This window comes from Pelecanus crispus, chromosome Z (assembly GCF_030463565.1).
Source record: "Pelecanus crispus isolate bPelCri1 chromosome Z, bPelCri1.pri, whole genome shotgun sequence".
Lineage (NCBI taxonomy): Eukaryota > Metazoa > Chordata > Aves > Pelecaniformes > Pelecanidae > Pelecanus > Pelecanus crispus.
Genome location: NC_134676.1, coordinates 36,621,602 through 36,640,213, shown reverse-complemented (window position 1 = coordinate 36,640,213; position 18,612 = coordinate 36,621,602). Strand labels below are relative to the sequence as shown.

The 18,612-nt window shown below is 37.8% G+C and overlaps 1 protein-coding gene across 2 annotated transcripts in view; it reads left to right on the top strand.

The window, feature by feature from the left end:
* Positions 1-1,795: 1,795 nt before the first annotated feature.
* The window catches only part of ZDHHC21 (zDHHC palmitoyltransferase 21), a 32,050-nt gene continuing 15,233 nt past the window's right edge, over positions 1,796-18,612 (top strand). Inside the window, exons 1-5 of one of the 2 annotated variants that reach the window (XM_075727038.1) lie at positions 1,796-1,832; positions 1,920-1,949; positions 2,755-2,853; positions 5,572-5,683; positions 7,240-7,378. In XM_075727038.1, coding sequence (XP_075583153.1) covers positions 1,796-1,832; positions 1,920-1,949; positions 2,755-2,853; positions 5,572-5,683; positions 7,240-7,378 — 417 coding nt within the window. Of the gene's footprint in view, positions 1,950-2,754; positions 2,854-5,571; positions 5,684-7,239; positions 7,379-18,612 lie in introns of both variants that reach the window. The other variant, XM_075727037.1, reaches the window with a different exon arrangement.

Genomic DNA, 18,612 nt, shown 5'->3' with positions numbered 1-18,612 from the left:
GGTCTTGGAGGGTGTCTGGTCCATCTCCTTTTCAGCATTCCTCATGTTGTACAGTCTGCTCACCTCCCCCCACAGCTTCTCTGCTTGAGGACACAGTTCCTCCATCAGTGCGTGCTTAGAAGGATATAAAAGGTTTTTAAGTTTTAAACCTGCTGGTTGCCAAAGCTAACTTAAAACAGAGGCATATTAAGAACTGGCAGATTCAGGAGTATAATACTACATCATTTATATGCCCACAGATTGTACATATGTGTGTAGTGTATTAATACCATATATACAACAGACTATGATGCATGCATGCTACATACGGTAAAATTTAAAAAGAATAGTAAATATAGGCCTAAATAGTTTTTATGATTATGATGAACTTAAAAACAGTTTTAAGGGCGCAGTAGCTGTATTCAGTATGCAACATGGTTTTGTAAAACAAGTGTTAGCAAACTTGATGCATTTTTAGGATAAAAATAAGCGCTTAATACTCTACTTCAATGGGAACACTGTTGCACTAGAAGACAGCAAACAAAGGGTTATGATAAATAGTGCATAGGAGAAGTGTGGAAAAATGTCAGCTTATTTGGGTCTGATTTTGCTGAGAGAGCTAGAAAAAGAAGAAATCAAGATTATTAATAAAACTTGTGGGTAGTATTAATCAGAGATACTGTGAATGCAAGTGAGGATAGACAAACATGAAACAAGCAAAACCCCTGGGAACAAAGATGTCTGACTGCTAAACAAGATGAAATTTCAGCGTAAGAAGGAGAAGCTGAAAGGAATGGAAGGAAATCCATCTGAAATGGAGAAGTTCCCTGAAGCCCAGAAATCGGGGAAACTAATGGGTAGGAGAGTAGTCTGGGGTTTATGTGTGTGTTGAAATACTAAGATAAGTATATGAAGGAAGCCTGACAAAAAAAGTAACAGTAGTAATCCTTCCCTTGAAGGTTCTGCTGAATAGTGCTTACGACTTAGTGCTGCGTTTTTACGAGGATCAGTTTATGAAGCTCTGGAGTTCATACTGTAGGAGTTGGTGGGGTTTCTTGAGTCTAAACCAAAAAAGAACCCAGCACACTAAATTATCAGAATGGAAACCTTGATGTTTTAAGTGCGATTAAGAGTGAGAAGACTCCCTATTATATGATACCTTTTAACAATCTACATGAAATATGTTAGGGTAGTGTGGTTCCTTTCTCTGTTGGTTTGCCTTAAATGCCATGAAGGAGGTTTTTTTAAGCAGGGAGGAATGACACATTCCTAGGGAAGCTTCTGACTATTTTGGCATACAAGCTTTTAAAAAATAATTTTTGAAATAGAGTTGGGAGACTGCGATAGGTAGGTGGAATGAATCCTTGGATAACATAAATAATTACCTGTATTTCTTGTTTGCTTTGCAACCTTTTTATTTTGATGGAAGACTTCTTTTCTTTAATGTTTGTATTCTTTACTGCTGCTAGTTGGCTGATGGTTGTTGGCTTTACCTATTAACTTAATAGTTTTCCCAGGTACTTGTTTTAGTTGCATCTTGATAAATGTTAATTTTTAGCGAGATATAATTAGTTAATGAAATCATAAAATATTTCTCTTCCTGGTACTTGAACAGTGTATGTGACATTTCTGTAAGTTTTCATTTAATTCCTTAAATCAATAGCTGATTTTTTTTTTTTTCCTGTTTGAATGAATGTGGAACCCTGTAGGTTGCATCACACTAGTTAATTTACTCTTTTTTTTTTTTTTTTAATTTATCTCTCTAGGATAATCTTTTCTTCCTGGGTTGTGACAGATTATTACCTGTTTGTGTTCAATGGGACGACGAATTCACTTTGTGGTTGACCCTCAGGGTTGGTGCTGCATGGGCCTGATTATTTTTGTCTGGCTGTACAATACGATCTTCATTCCAAAAGTCATCCTTTTTCCTCACTATGAAGAGGGACATATTTCAGTTGTGGCAATTTTGTGTAAGTCAATTTAGTTTAGACCTTTTTTCTACTAGTAAAAATAGTATCTTTGGGCAGTAGTTAACATATATGAGAAGGGTCAGAAAATAAAGAATAAGCTGAAGGATAAAGATAAAGGATAAGATAAAGGATAAGAGTACTGGGGTGCATCCTATGTTTTTGTGTTCTGAGAAGTTGAGACACTTCATTCATTTCAAAGCTGCTATGGTAAAACTTGCTTATGTGGGAACTGAGGAAAAGCATTAATATGGCTTTCAGATCCTGTAGCTAGAACTTGTTGATGGAATTTCAGGTCCACGACTCTTAGCACTTGTCAGTGCTTGGGGTGGTAGTACTGATGGTTGACAAACTGAGTTTTGTTAGTTTTGTCATACATCCCTGGATGGGTCAGCTAATATGAGTTATGCTGATAGGTTTTTCTGGGGAAAAGGCTTGAATTGTAACTGGAACCAACTTTAAAGTGAAGATGGACTATTGGGAATATCCTTTCATAGAGGTTTTGAGGTATGAAATGATTGATGCTTATTTGATAAGACAAAGGAGGAACTTCTTGAATACAGTAGTCATAGTGGCATCCTGCTGATGCTATCACAACAGTGTTCATTACTACCTTTTCCTCTCCCTTTTTAAGGTTGGGGAGTACTTAATACTGTAGACTGTATAGGGCCAAAAATATGTCTGGAACTGAATGAGAAGGCTGAGTAATTTCCTACTCAGTGCTGGAGCATCCATGTTTTTGATGCAGCGTACAGTACATATTTTGTACACCTGAAAAAGACTAACAAAGGCTTATTTATTTTTTCAGGTTATTACTTCTGTTCATTGTTTTGTATAGCTTCATTAATAAGAGCCTCAGTAGCTGATCCAGGAAAGCTACCTGAAAACCCAAAGATACCAATTACAGGTACATTAAGTTGTTTCTGTATAATTGAGTAGGAGTTATTTTATTGGAATCAATTTGATTTTGTGAGATTTGATGGAAACCATGAGCTCTGCTGAAGCCTATATTGTTAATGAAACTAAAATCGGTATGTCACTGTTTTTAACTTGTAAATTTCTAGCATTTTCCCTTGTGTAGACTCAAAACCTCTTTCTCAAAACTTGTGTTCCATCAGAAGTTTAGTTATGTAGGAACTTCTGGTAGGAAATTTTTCCATGTGGAGAGTTTTTTTGCATTCTAGGCTTTCAAACTTATTGCATATACTTCTAACTTGATAATATTTAATAAAAACTTTTAGAGATGGTTAGTCATTATAATTCTACAGCTTTTTTCTAAGTAAATTTGTTAAGATGTTGAAAGTGGTGGTAGAAGGTACTCCTAGGCTGGATTTTACCTGTGCGTTTTTTACACATCTTTTTTCAGTGACTTATGTTTGAATGAGCTGTTAACCAAACAAATGTGATGCTAATTACAGTGCGTTGCTATAGAGAGGCAACTTAATATGTGAGAATTCCCTTCTGTCTTTCTGATTTTTATCCCACAATTCCTGTGTGGTAGCCAATGATCCAGAAATTGGAGGAAATTTGAAATCTTAATAATTCTCCACAGAGAAAGCCAATACTTTTATGAACTGTTTGATGCTATTATGGTGCTTGTCTAATGCATAGAGCTTTTACATAGCAGTTTACAATGGAGTAGGGCTATTAAACAGCATGAGCTTTGTCACATTAACAGAAAATACTTTTTGCATGTAGAAAATGTATCAGGTGTAGTGAGGGGTGAATATTTCAGTCTTGTCTTGCAATGTGGTGGGAAGCTAGGAGTAACATTTTGCGCTCTCTTCCTGATATTAGTGAGAATACAGTATGATGTGTTTGGAAACATGGTCGGTCTAGCCTCAGCACTGATGTTACTATGTGCACAAACTAGGCAGCAGATAGTAGGACAGGATGTATCTCCCTGGGATTCTGATGTGAAACACTGATTGCAGAAAATCTCATGGCAGTGTTCTTTCTGCTCTTGGTAACTGAGCCTTTGATCCAGTAAAATGAAAGGTGGCTCAAGCTTGGATTCTGCAGTCAGAGTTCTTTCTGCAGGAAGAACACCATGGATTCTGCAGCCTGTGCTGGAGAATGAAGACACTCAGTACAGTTACAGACAATTACATTTATGACTGAATGTTCATTTACCTGCAAAATATCAGGACCAGTACAAATTCCCTTTGTGCAAAAATGTTTCTTTCTCTTTTAAGGGATCCCTTTGAGCAGTTCTCCAGCCTCTTCATGCTGCATTTGTTTCATATGGCAATGACGCTTTATAGATACTTCTGAAGATGGAACACTTAGGCTTGACTGTGACATTGATGTTATGATTTGATGTGTGCTATATCAGGGGTTTTGTACGTTCTAAAGTAGCATTTTAGTTCTCTGATGCTCTCTAGCTTGACAGGAAGATACACTTCTGCATAGGATAAATTGTATTAAAAAATGACGTTGGGGTGTTTCTGAACTCTGCTGGTAGCTACCCTATTAGGGAGTGGCACCTTTGTGAAACGGGATTTATGGGAGCAGATTGTAAATCAGTTTCCATCTGGCATTATTACTAGTTTAATGATCTCAGATATTGGGCTTCTTTACTTCCAGTGTCCAAATGTTATTTTGCAGCAAGAAAGACAAGATTAGAGCAGCCTGCAGGTGGCTCAGAAGTGCTAAATTTAACTTTATTTTGTTTACCTAGGGACAGTGCTTTACTGTATAAAATTTCAGAATGCCCTACCTTAAAAACTAAGCTTATTTTTTTTTCCCCTGGGATTTAAGAAATTTCTCTGCAACAAAAAAATTGTATTTAGGTAGAAACAATGAGTCAAAGTATTTAAGATTCTTAGTCATGCACCTATTTTCCTTAAAGACAGAAAATATATGCTTTTGTGAATTAAAGTATTACAGTGTTGGTGTGATTTGTTTCCCATGTGAAGATAATTTTCTGAATGCATCATTTGAATTCTCATTTTCAAAGGCTTGCCTCTAATTTGGGTGGTGCAATTTGAGAAAAATTGTAGCTAAGCTGAGCAATAGTAGCTACTCAGTATCTTCGGAGATCAGCTTCAAGCAGCTCACATTGGGCATTCAAAAATATTGTGTATTTTTAAATACAAGCCTATGCTCTATCTGTTCTTTGATTGCCCTGTGTGTAAAATTGCATGTTGAGATGCATGTCTTAAAATGCTTAGACATGGAAGATGGTCCTGAAGTGTTCATTGTGTGTTTTATTTTAGTTAGCTAGCTTTGACAAATTAGAGTAGAAGTAATTCCTCAGGAGGTTTTGGAATGGCAGGGAGATTCATGTTTCTGTCTAGCAGATATGTTTTTTCACAGTAGAGGTGTAAGAAAGTAATTGAATTACAGTCTTCCTTGTTTGAGTGACCGCTTTTGTGCTGTAATAATTACTCCCTAGAAATATATAGGAGGAGAGAGGATTTTGGAGAAGAAAACTGGCAGAGTGGCAGTAATGTCTTCCAGTTTAATTAAGGTGACAGTGGGAAAAAAGTTTTTTACATGCTGCTTACCCTTCTCAGATCATAGTAAGATTTTTTTTTATTTTGAGTCACTGGAATATAGATTTATCATGAGTGTGCTGTACTGAGTTTAAATCTCTCTAAGATGTCTTTACATTTTCACCTAGAACGAGAATATTGGGAATTATGCAACAAATGCAATATGATGAGACCAAAGCGTTCACACCACTGCAGTCGCTGTGGACATTGCGTGAGAAGGATGGACCACCACTGTCCGTGGTAAGACCAGGACATTTGTTCTAACAATCTACTGTTGTTTTAATGAATCATTTCAAAGTTCATGGTCTTGACTGTCGCTCATTTGTCATATTTCTTTCTCAGTAGTGCTTAATCATTTAGGCATTTAGAACAGGGAAAGAACAGCTTTGAGACTTTCTTAGGTCTACAGGTAAAACTGACAGTAAGAACTGTTGCAGTGTAACATTTTATCATTGTCAAATTGTTATATGCCATATAGTTTTGGAAAATTCATATATTTTATTTAAAGAATTGGAATTTTTACTCCTAAAGCTGATCTCAACACAATTAATTTGTATATTGCAGGTTTATTTAATTTGTTGCAATTTAGTGTCTGATGCTGGAAAAAATATTTTTTGTAGGAAATTAATCAATATTTATGTTTCTTGGATTGAAATAAAAGATTACAATTTCAGCATAAGAGGGGATGCTCTTTAGTTTCAGCCAGTTTTTGGTTTTTAGTTTACTGAATGGCTGTGCTGAGTAGAAAATGTTACTGACTCATACCATGCCCCACTTGTCATAACCTCTCTGATTTTGTAGCGAAATTGCTTATGTTAATATTCTCTGACTAGTTTCCATCAAAATGAACTAATCTGGCTAAAATTCTCTATTTAAACTGATTGCTTGTGTCTTAAAAATGAAAATAAATGTTTCTGTCACTAGTTCTCAGGTATCATTCCCAGCAAGACAGCAATGATGAACTGCAGAGGACAGAATTGACATCAGGATCCTCCTATGTTGATTTAGCCATTTTTCAAACTACCATTTTTGTCAGTCGCTACTTCAGAAAATAGTTCCGGGGTAGTGTTTTTGTCATTATGGCTTAGCTTGGTACTGATGTCTGTGCCAATGCTTGAATGAAGTTGCACCCTGACCACATTTTTTGTATTCAGCGTAACTTCTGTGAAGCAGACTAGACCTAGATTTCAAAGGTTTTGAATCTCATACTTAATATTTCTAGAATCCTTGTGACTCCTTTACTCCTTTATGTTGGAGTAAGCAGAAGGGATTTCTGAATAGAGATGTCTGTTCTGTCTTCTGTATCTTAGGCACCTTCCTAAGTCATGCTTATTTGTCATTGGGGTACCCCGTAATCACATTTGTTTCAAACCATTAATTTGCATTTCCAGTTTTTGGACTCTACATAGTTTACAACCAGTGAAATGTATTGAGTAGCAGAAGATGCATTGCTGTGAAATTTTCCAGACTTTTAAAAAAGAATTTTGTTACTTGAGTATTACTTAAAATTGTAGGAGTATCTTTGCTATATGAAGATACAGAGAAATATGTATCCTGTTCTAAGCAGTGATCTCAGTAATACAATGTACACTTCAAGTGGCAGTGTAAGGAAACCACTCATTACAGTAACTGTCATCTCTAACATACAGACCATCACTTTAAGAATGGAGTGATTAGTCAGTAGTTCTTATGTTTGCTACATAAATAATCATAACTTCTCTTACTCACAATATCATAACTGCAGTGTTAAAGTCTTTGTATTTCTGTCTTTATATATACACTTTGTTTCTCTGCAGGATTAATAATTGTGTTGGTGAAGACAATCATTGGCTGTTTTTACAGCTGTGTTTCTACACTCAGATCCTTAGTTCCTATACGCTGATACTTGATTTCTGCCATTACTACTACTTTTTGCCTCTGAAAAAAGAAAATGGGGTAAGAATCTGTTTTCTCTGAGAAGTGAATATAAATAGCTAGTACTGCAATATAATTTATTTTGGTATCTAGTTACTACACATTTCTGCTGGCTCAGTTGTTGATAGTGAAGAGAGTTCATCTAGATGCATGTTGTCAAGTGAGCAAACTGATTTATGTTAAGTAACTCTAAAAGGGTATATGATTTTTGTGTGTTAAAAACACAACATTAGTTTTCTTAGAAATCTAGGGAAGGAGGACAGAACCAGTTAGGTTCCTTTAGAAATTATTAGTGAATAGTGGGAAGGAGCAGGGTAACTACTTTATGTGTATTCAAATTTCTTTTTACTTTATCCAAAGTAAATTTATAGAGTATATATATCTATCCTAAGTCCTTATTTAAAAACATTGATATTGGCAGAAAAATGAGAAAAAACATATAATCATTCTGAAAGGAGAAGAATGTACATTGGTTTTGAAGTAATATTTTGTGTTGCTTTGTGGGTCGTGGGTTAAGGGAGAATTAAGTTTGGATTGTTTTACTTGGACTCTATGCCATTGTCATATTTCAACATCTTGTCATCAGCAAAGTGCAGTTGAACACACAAGCAGAGAAAAAGGACTTACGGACTCGAATAGAATAAAAAATTATGGAATTTCTTCCATTATGGAATTGAGGTTGAAAAGTCTGTGTCTGGTGCTCATTTATGCCTGTTATCTGTAATGTTCAGAATATTCAAGAGGTTCGCTTGAAAGTTGCTGAATGCTTGAAAGTGCTAGAACAGCAAAGCTGATACTCTTTATTTTGCAGAAAGTGTTATGAGATCTTGCTTGTAAAGAAACATAAAAACTTCTGCCCAAAATCTGAAATGGAATTTGTATTTGTACTGGACTGTAGCAACCAACCACACTGAAGAGAAACACCTAGAAAACAAATTTAAAACATATTCAACATCAGATAACATTCCAGATGTCATAGAATCATAGAATCGTTTAGGTTGAAAAAGACCTTTAAGATCATCCAGTCCAACCATTAAGCTACACTACCAAGTCTACTCTAAGCCAGTCAAGGGTAGACTAGACTAAAGCATGTCCCGAAGTGCCACATCTACCCGTTTTCTGAACACTTCCAGGGATGGTGACTCCACCACCTCTCTGGGCATCCTGTTCCAATTCTTGACCACCCTTTCCATAAAGAAATTTTTCCTAATTTGCAACCTAAACCTCCCCTGGCGCAGCTTAAGCCCATTTCCTCTTGTCCTATCACTAACTACTTGGGAGAGAGACCAACACCCACCTCACTACAACCTCCTTTCAGGTAGTTGGAGAGAGCGATAAGGTCTCCCCTCAGCCTCCTCTTCTCCAGGCTAAACAATCCCAGTTCCCTCAGCTGCTCCTCATAAGGCCTGTGTTCCAGACCCTTCACCAGCCTTGTTGTCCTTTTCTGAACATGCTCCAGAACCTCAATGTCTTTCTTGTATTGAGGGGCCCAAAACAGGACACAGTATTCCAGGTGCGGCCTCACCAGTGCTGAGTACAGGGGAACAATCACCTCCCTGCTCCTGCTGGCCACTCTATTCCTGATACAAGCCAGGATGCTGTTGGCCTTCTTGGCCACCTGGGCACACTGCTGCCTCATGTTCAGCCAGCTGTCGACCAACACCCCCAGGCCCTTTTCAGCCAGGCAGCTTTCCAGCCACTCTTCCCCAAGCCTGTAACGTTGCATGGGGTTGTTGTGACCGAAGTGCAGGACCCGGCACTTGGCCTTGTTAAACCTCATCCAGTTGGCCTCGGCCCATTGATCCAGCCTGTCCAGGTCCCTCTGCAGGGCCATCCTACCCTCCAGCAGATCGACACTCCCACCCAGTTTAGTGTCATCTGCAAACTTACTGAGGGTGCACTCAATCCCCTCATCCAGATCGTCGATAAAGATATTAAACAAGACTGGCCCCGAAACAGAGCCCTGTGGAACATCGCTCGTGACCGGCTGCCAACTGGACTTAACTCCATTTACAACTACTCTCTGGGCTTGGCCACCCAACCAGTTTTTTACCCAGCGAAGACTACTCCCGTCCAAGCCATGAGCTGCCAGCTTCCCAAGGAGAATATTGTGGGAGATGGTGTCAAAAGCTTTGCTAAAGTCCAGGTAAATGACATCCACAGCCTTTCCATCATCTACCAGGCGGGTCACCAGGTCATAAAAGGAGATCAGGTTGGTCAAGCAGGACCTGCCTTTCATGAACCCATGCTGGCTGGGCCTGATCCCCTGGTTGACCTGCACATGCCTGTTGAGTTCACTCAGTATGAACCTCTCCATAATCTTCCCCGGCACCGAGGTCAGGCTGACAGGCCTGTAGTTCCCCAGGTCCTCCTTCCGGCCCTTCTTGTAGATGGGTGTCACGTTGGCAAGCCTCCAGTCATCAGGGATCTCCCCTGTTAACCAGGACTGCTGATAGATGATGGAGAGTGGCTTGGTGAGCTCCTCCACCAGCTCCCTCAGTACTCTCAGGTGGATCCCATCTGGCCCCATAGACTTGTGAGCGTCCACGTGGCATAGCAGGTCATTAACTGCTTCTTCCTGGACTGTGAGGGCTCCATTCTGGTCCCCATCCCTATCCTCTAGCTCAGGGGGCTGAGTACCCTGGGGATGACTGGTCTGGCTGTTAAACACAGAGGCAAAGAAGGCGTTAAAAGTACCTCAGCCTTTTCCTTGTCCTCAGTGACAATGTTCCCCCCCACATCCAGCAAAGGATGGAGATCCTCCTTGGCTCTCCTTTTATTACTAATGTACTTGTAAAAGCATTTTTTATTATCTTTTACAGCATTGGCCAGATTGAGTTCCAGCTGGGCTTTTGCCTTTCTAATTTCCTCCCTGCATGGTCTAACAAGATCCCTGTGCTCCTCCTGAGTTGCCCGCCCCTTCTTCCAAAGGCGGTAGACTCTCCTTTTTTCCCTGAGCAAAAGCTCCCTATTCAGCCAGGACAGTCGTTTTCCCCGCCAGTTGGTCTTACGGCATGCGGGGACAGCCCGCTCCTGCACCCTTAAGATTTCCTTCTTGAAGAAGGCCCAGCCTTCCTGGACCCCTTTGCCTTTCAGGACTGCCTCCCAAGGGACTTTCCCAACCTGCGTCCTGAAGAGGCCAAAGTCTGCCATCCAGAACTCCATGGTAACAGTTTTGCTGCCCCTCCGCTTGGCATCACCCAGAATCGAGAACTTTATCATATCGTGGTCGCTAAGCCCGAGACGGCCTCCGACCTCGACATTTCCCACAAGCCCTTCTCTGTTAGTAGACAGCAGGTCAAGCGAGGCACCTCCCCTGGTAGGCTCGCTTACCAGCTGCATCAGAAAGTTATCCCCCACATGCTCTACGAACTTTTGAGACTGCTGCCTCTCTGCTGTGTTGTATTTCCAGCAGATGTCTGGCAAGTGGAAGTCGCCCACGAGAACAAGGGCTAGCGATTGCGAAACTTCTGCCAGCCGCTTATAGAATGCCTCATCTACCTCTACATCCTGGTTGGGTGGTCTATAGCAGACTCCCAACAGGACATCCACCTTGCTGGCCTTCCCCCTCATCCTTACCCATAAGCACTCGACCTTGTCCTAGGTGAAGAGAGTAAGACCATGTCAGAAATTGGTTGCGTACTCTAAATTTTGTTGAGATTTTTTCCAAGTACTGAAGTGCTGCAGATTTTTTTATTCCATGTTGATGTGACACCCTAGCGTACTCTCTGCTGGTGAGAGTACTCAGGTACTTTCAGGGCTGCTGGAGGCTGGCCTTTGGTTACGGCAAGTCCCATTTTCCATTTTGCTGAACAGCTTAAGTTTGTTATATAGAATCATAGAATCATAGAATCGTTTATTATTTTGTATCCCAAACAGTATAAAATAAGAATATTAAACTGCCTGAAAAATTCTAGTTCTGGAAAAGAATGGGGCATAGCCTTCCAAGCTTCTTACTTGCTTCCCTATCAGTCTGCGGTGGATGTGATGTTCCCAAGAAAGTGTATGTGAAGATGATGTGTCAAAGGAGAGCTGAAAATGTAGGAAGACTCCTTGGATCATCCAGAACTGATAAAAGTGTTACATTCCAGTTGATAGATACCAACTTTTTATTATATGGAATGTACCAAAGTTGAGGATTTTTGCAAATCTCTTAAAATAACTTCTATTCTCAAGAAATTTAATTTTTAATTTTTTTCATCTTTATGAGTATTTCCATTCAAATTGTTTAAGGGACTCTAGATATATGGAAAAGAGAAGAATTTGCTGTCTGCTCGGATCATCTTTCCATAGACACTCCCCTGTAAACTGGGACAGACCTGTAAAATGTATCTCTTAAAAAGGAGGACTCACATTTTTCACTTTGTTTCCAGCTTATTGCAGATGGGCTTTTCATATTCACCTTGTTTTAGAGGCATTGTGAGATTTGAGGGAGCTATTTTGATTTGTAGTAGCTGCATTCAAGTTAAAAGGGATATGAAATTGCAGTCTTTCTGTATTAGTGAAGAAGTCTGTTGTTTAAGTAAAATTCCTTATGGATATGTTACCTTTGGGGGTTTTGGAAAGGTAATATTTTGGAAAGGTAACTAAATGTAAATGCCTTTGCTTCTAGTTCCAGTAGCTCTGTGAACTTCTTTTTAATTTAAAAACTAAGTTAACCTACTACATTTCTGGACAGAGTAATCTTATACTGAACTGTATCCTGAAGGCTTCGTGTGCACAGTGTTTGCAGGTTTCACGCACAAAGGCTTCTTAATGATACTGACCTGAATACTGGATTGGGTATTGCAGTGCTTCTAGAAGCAGTGTTATTTTCCAAAGATAAAATCTTTGTATGAAATTGGCAGTGCTTCTCTAATAGTTTAATTTCATGGTGGAGTATTTCCTTTTCATTGTGAGGGTACCCTGAATGCTCTAACTTACTTTAAGTAATTACACTGTGTTTAGATAACAAACCCAAGTTCTGTTTGTTAGCCTTGCTTTTTAAAAGCAGGATGAAAGGGAACCAAATTATTTGTTTGGAGATGGTCTGTGCAAGAGACGAAAAGGGAAATCATGTTTACTTCAGACAGCTTACAACCTCTAAAGAGATAATAATAGTTATTAACAATAACAGTTCAAAAAATGAATACGTATAAAACTTTGTTCTTGATGGTTTAACTGGGTTAATTTCAAGTCTTTTGGAGAGAAGCCTACTTTTAGTATCTACCCTTTAGAAGATGTGACAGGTGAGGAGGCAGAATACATAGGCAATAATTATTTTAACCCAGTTTAATGTGGTTGCCTCAAGAGTGGATCAGGTTCCCATGTTCGGCTGCCTAAATTTACAGAGAGTCATGGAAAAAACTGAGTACTTTGTTCTATTTAGTTTTGTTTACTTTTAGCAGTGGGTTTTTTGGCTTTATCAATTTGCATATGTGGACAGTTCAAATGACACGCCTCCTTTTGAAAAACTGGATCTGTGTTATAGAATATACCATCCTGTGCCCCAGAGAATTGGCGCCATACAGAAAATGTTTACACAGTATAGAAAAACTTAGTAGACACAGCAGGTCTGGTCTGTTCAGACCTTTGTTAAGGCTAGTATTACACTGAATAGTATTTAGCTTTCTCAGGTTTTCAGCTGCAGGATCAGGGGGCACATGCTGAAGTACAGAAAATTAAGAATAATTTGTTTGGGTGTCTAGTCAATATATCTGCCTGGAAGATGACATCAGAGGCCCCTTAAGCTGACTTTTTAAAGTGTTGCTAAGGATATGATGCCATATAACTTTGTGCCACAGAATAATTTGTCAGAATTACATAATTTTGACATCCAATGAACAGGACCAGTGAGAAGATTTGCTTACTATTAGTTAGGTTTTTTAGACAAGCATCCTGCAAGATTTTTTTAGTTGTCGTATATCAATTAAAGCTGAAGTACCATAGCATTCCAGAGACCGCAATACCTTCTACCTTTCACAGCAGCGCTGTTCTTTGTCTGAATTTTTGCTGTAACCAAGAGCTTAGATTTTCTGAATTGACAGGAACTAGCATTTAGCACAGACTCAAAAAACTGGATTAATTTTTTTCTGAACAGCCATCTGGAATTAGCTTACTTCCTGCTCATTAAAAATACTTGTGAATTTTTTGGCAGTGTGCCTTCATCTTAATCTTTATTCTCTGGATATAAAATAGTACATAACACAGAAGCTGTAGAATTAAAATTGCTTTTAATGCTGTTGTGAAATAGTAATTTTATCACAGTACTGATTAATGCATTATGAAAATATGATCACTGTACACATGTTAGTATTTCCTTCTGAATGAAAACTTACATTTTTATTTTTAAAAGGTTAAATACGAAAACCCAAACATGTTTAATTAAGTATACTAAGGTAAGGGTGATAGCTTTAAAGCTAATGGAGGAAGCCATTTCAATTGAGATACAATCTTTCAGCTTCAGGTCTTACAGCAGAAAATTGCTTCTATAGTATTCTTGGCTCTTGTAATTGATACACTGTCAGAAAGATGGACTGTGGTTATTGCTTCTGTTTGTCCAGCAGGAGGAGTACAATTACTACTAGAAATGAAGGAAATGGTAACTAAATTGCCTATGTGAGATCCTAGCAGAAGAAAAATAAAGAATTTGAATAAACCAGCATATGAGTTCCTCTGCTAGCTTTGGTGGTTTTCAGACGCTAAGTCTGGAACGTTCTTAATTTTGCATCTTCATTAAAAAACATCAAGATCAGGAAGTCTGTATCTTTCAGGAAGTATTCAATCTTGTGGATAGTGAGATGAGAATAATAAATACTAGTTCTCTCATGACTACATAGTTGCTCCTACATGGCTGTGCTGGCACAGATTCTAGACACAGCTGGTCAAGTAGAAGCAAAAATAAATGCTTTGTCAGTATATTTTACCTGATTCATAGAAGGCTTTTAATCTTCACAAAACAAGTTTTGCTAAAACATTGTTTACTAGAAATTTTGCTAGCATTGTTGTCATAGCAAAAAACACTGACATATAAAAACGTAATGCCCTTTGCTCTGATTTAGTTTTAATCTGTTCCCAGTTCTGCAGTTATCCATTGTATATTATGAAAATACTGTTACTTAACTAATTTTTAAAGTGTTCTGAGTTCTGTTGGTAGAGGGGGGAGGAAACATCATGGAAGAACCATTGTGGCAATGTTAGCCTGCTTTGTCTGGGACTCAGCTTTCCCAATTCCAAATAAAAGGTGTTAGGAAATATTCATTAGACTTTTTGAGAAGATTATTTACAGTAATATTTATTTCAATATTATGTATTAACTAATACTAATTAAAATCTGGAAATAGCTATCATCCAAAGTCCATTTATATTGTAAAGAGAATCTAAAGGAAACCTTTTCTCTTAGCGTCTTGAAATGACCTACAGGGTGTGAGAGTTTTTAAAAAACTAAAAATACATCAAAATTTTCCTTCTCAGTGTTCTGCAAAACCAACCTAACCCTGCTCTCCTCCTATATAATTATAAGGACAGTATATGGATATTGGGTTAAGTTTAGAAAGTAAGTACGTGGTCTGTAGAGAAAAGATAGGAATGAGTGAGAGGATAACATTTTGTTAAAACTTAGAACATTGATAGTGTCATTTTTATGCAAAGATTGTATGGCCTTTTCTTAAAATCTGTTGTAGTCTGAAATTATTTCAGAATTATCACTTTGGATTGAACTGTGTGTAGACAATTGTTTTTGGAATCAGAGCTCTTCCCATTTTCACTTTAAACCAAGTCAGTCATGAATCAGACAAAAATTACTCATTTAGTAGACCTGAAATAGTCCTGAATCCAAAAGTGCTTTACATAAACGTCAGTTGTTATTAATAATAAATACTTCTACAAAAGGGCTTCTTAGGATGCAGCTCATGTTCTGTGAATTAATTTTATTTTTCTTTTCTTAACATGACTGAATTTTTTCCCTTGCACCTCTCCTTCCCCTTTCTTTCTGCAAAACCTGCAGTCTGTATTTCTTGTTTTGCTTTTTTGAATCCCATAGCCTGGCTTTGTTCTGTATCTATGCGGCTTTTATGATAGCCAAGTTGACAGACCGACTTCATCACCAGACTGGGGCAGACATCCTGGGCATTTGCAACTGAGAATAGACAAGCAGGTTAGCATGAGGTATCCCTTCCGCAAGAGAAAGATGAAGTATCTTAATATATTTTGTTAGTATATTAATTTCTGTGTATGTCATATTTCAGTAAAGAATCAAGATTGCCTAGATGAATCTTACATTGTACATGAAAATTTATGAAGGTTGTTTTTCACTTCATCTCTTCTGGAACAGATAAAATAGTCCTGTGTTGGCCCTGCTGAAAGCTCTGTCCTCTGTACAGAATGTGCCATTTTTAAAGGAATACTGTAAACCCTTGAAAATAACAACCCAGTACTGCAAATGGCAGAGACCTGCTAAATGTTTTCATGCTTTTTTTGTTGTTGTTGTTAGCAGGGTGAAAAGAAAGTTGAATTTGGAAGCAGTGGTCGTATCATTGATAATGATCTTGATCTGGACGCATTATTGGTTTTGACCTATCATCTCTATGATAGCATAAAGCTTTAATACCTGTTTTCCTAGTCAATGGTAGCATTCATCTGTAACAGTTGATGCTCACAAGTGAAGACATGGCATGTGTTCTGCCATGGGGTTGAGGAAGTCTTGTGTGAATCTGTAATGGAGACTGGCTCTCTGTGGAATGTTTTGGTATTGCCTGTAAAGTAAAAGATGTCAGATCTCACGGTTTGTAATCCACTCAACATAATCCTCCAGACCTACACTTTGTTTCCTACTTTGTGACAAGTTTCTTGTACACATTTCTTTCCATTTTTATAAGTAGCCAAGAATCCTTACAGTTTGACTGCATGGATAGCCGTAGTGGCTAAAGGGAACTTAAAACGTTTAGAACCTTTAGAATGGCCTGTCTATGTCTAGAGGGCAGGCTGTCTCAGTACTCACATTGCACTGAGATTGGTAAGTCCTAAATGGTGTTTGAACAAGAGGATCTGTTCAAAATACATTGAAAGAGGGTTTGATTAATTATTGACTAGTCTTGGGGGTTGATTTATTATAGTTTTCATTGGTTTCCTGAGCTGGGAAAAAATGTTTTTGCCAGTTCTGAGAAGGAACAATAAAAACAAATTGGGTTGAGCTTTTATGTAAAGCAGCAACATCCTAAATGTATAATAATAATAATAACTTACATATTATTATTATTATTATTACTGTGATTTAAATGGAGTTTTAAAAAATGTTCTCTTTTTCTGTTTTCATGGAGTCACATGTTTCTATTTCAATGCAGAATTGTGAAAGAAGCTCTATTATTAAGGTCTGATTATCAAAAGACTCTATTCCTGCATATACTTTGGTTTTCTATGGAGAAATGCTGTTCTATCTGTACAGATTACTAGGTGAGGACCCAGTATTGATTTCCAGGTCATCATTGCCTCAGAGACTTTGATTCCACTGGGGCTGTGTAATGAAAAAAAAAAAAAATTGGTGATGTCACCTCTTCTCACTAGTAATTCAGCAACCCCCATTCTTTTGCTGTAGATGCTTTCATCTTTTAGGGAGGAAGGAAGGAAGCAAAGACAGAGTAGTATTCGTTGGTCTTCAGTATGGAAGGTCTTTCTTTTTCTGTACCTCCAGTTTTAACATGGATTAAAAGGGCCAAATGCAAAATGCAACATGCCTTCTTTACACTAGGATTTTCTGTTGTCATGTGTTGGGTGATGTCTCTTTTTCCTGCTGAAGATGATGCTCAAGAGAAGGAATTCTTCTAATTAGAGTGTTGGGGGGATGCTAGGAGCTGTATTACCAACTTTTGTCTAATGGGGGAGTGTGATGCTAGACCCAGAATGTGACTTCACTGTCAACGCTCTTCTCTTACATTTCACTATTTTCTGTCAAGTTGAGTTTGACTGTGTTAAAACATTTCTGATATAATAAAACAACGTACCTATGAAAATAGGAAGAGAAAGAATTTTACAGTTACTAGAACTTGTGTCTTACCCTGCTTTTCTTTAAAGCTTTGGTGGGCTGGTGGAAAGGGGAATAAAGATTAGTATAAATACTTTTATTTTGAGTTGATTTAACTTTGAATTAACTTGTTAACTGAGTAAGAAGAGTTTAAAAAAAATGGAAATTAAGCATATGTTTTCTACAGCAGCAAGAAAGGCCAATACTTACAAGAGCTGGCTTACCAGTTTGGAAAAGACTGATGGGGTTTGCTTTTTGTTTTAGCTGGTTAACTAGTGATTCCTACTTGTTCATTAAATATTGACTTTCTTCACAGCTTTAGTAGCCAGTATAAACTTTTTTCCTGGGTTTATATTTTGAACCTTCATGGAAATACTTTAAATCTAAAATCCGACTTTTTACTAAATATAATTTGCTTTAACTATTCTCTGTTTAATTAAAACCCAGTATTCCTGCATGTAAGAATTCTTCTTCCTTAAGTTCTACTGGTTGAACGTAAAGAAGTAAAGTTCAAAAGCAGTGAGGTTTTTTTTGTTTCTCGTTCAGTTCACTTTTATGTTCTGGTTGTAATTTAAAGTTTAGTTGAAAGGTTTTAATAGTTTCCTGCTGTGATCTGGCTTTTCTAAGTGGAAAAACAGATGTGTACATTCAAAAGACAGCCTTGAGAACATAATCTTAACTTATAAATAAGAGAATGGGTGTGTTAACTCATTATCAAAGGGTAAGATGGGGTGTGAACTTGCAGTATATCTACAGTAACTGCCATGTACAAATGTTTTCCTGTGATAAAAATAAGGTGGTTTATCCTTTGAAAAAGATCTATAAAACTCTCTTACACTTTTCATATTTTCTGCTGGGTGAGAGCAGACTTTCCAGAGCAGCTGATACAGTAAATTCATGTTCTCCTGTACCCTGAGGCAATTTGGTTGTGGACCCATATCCAAAGTTATAATAATCCACTTAAGGCCAAAATGTAAAGATGAAGATACATTTATATTGGATAATAGACAACATTACAGTGAGACCAATCCAGTACAGATACCTGGATTTTGTAGGTACTATCTTCAAGAGTCAAGTTGGGAATGTTGTTATTTTTATTACAAAAGATGTTAAAATGAAATTGGCTGGGAGCCGAGATACAGGAGTCTTACAAATCAAACTGTTTAACAGAATAGTTTTTTTATGTTTTGGAGCTTGTGTGTAGCAATCTGGCACAGTTTGAGATGGAAGATTCAGGAATAACCCATTTGAGCTCAAT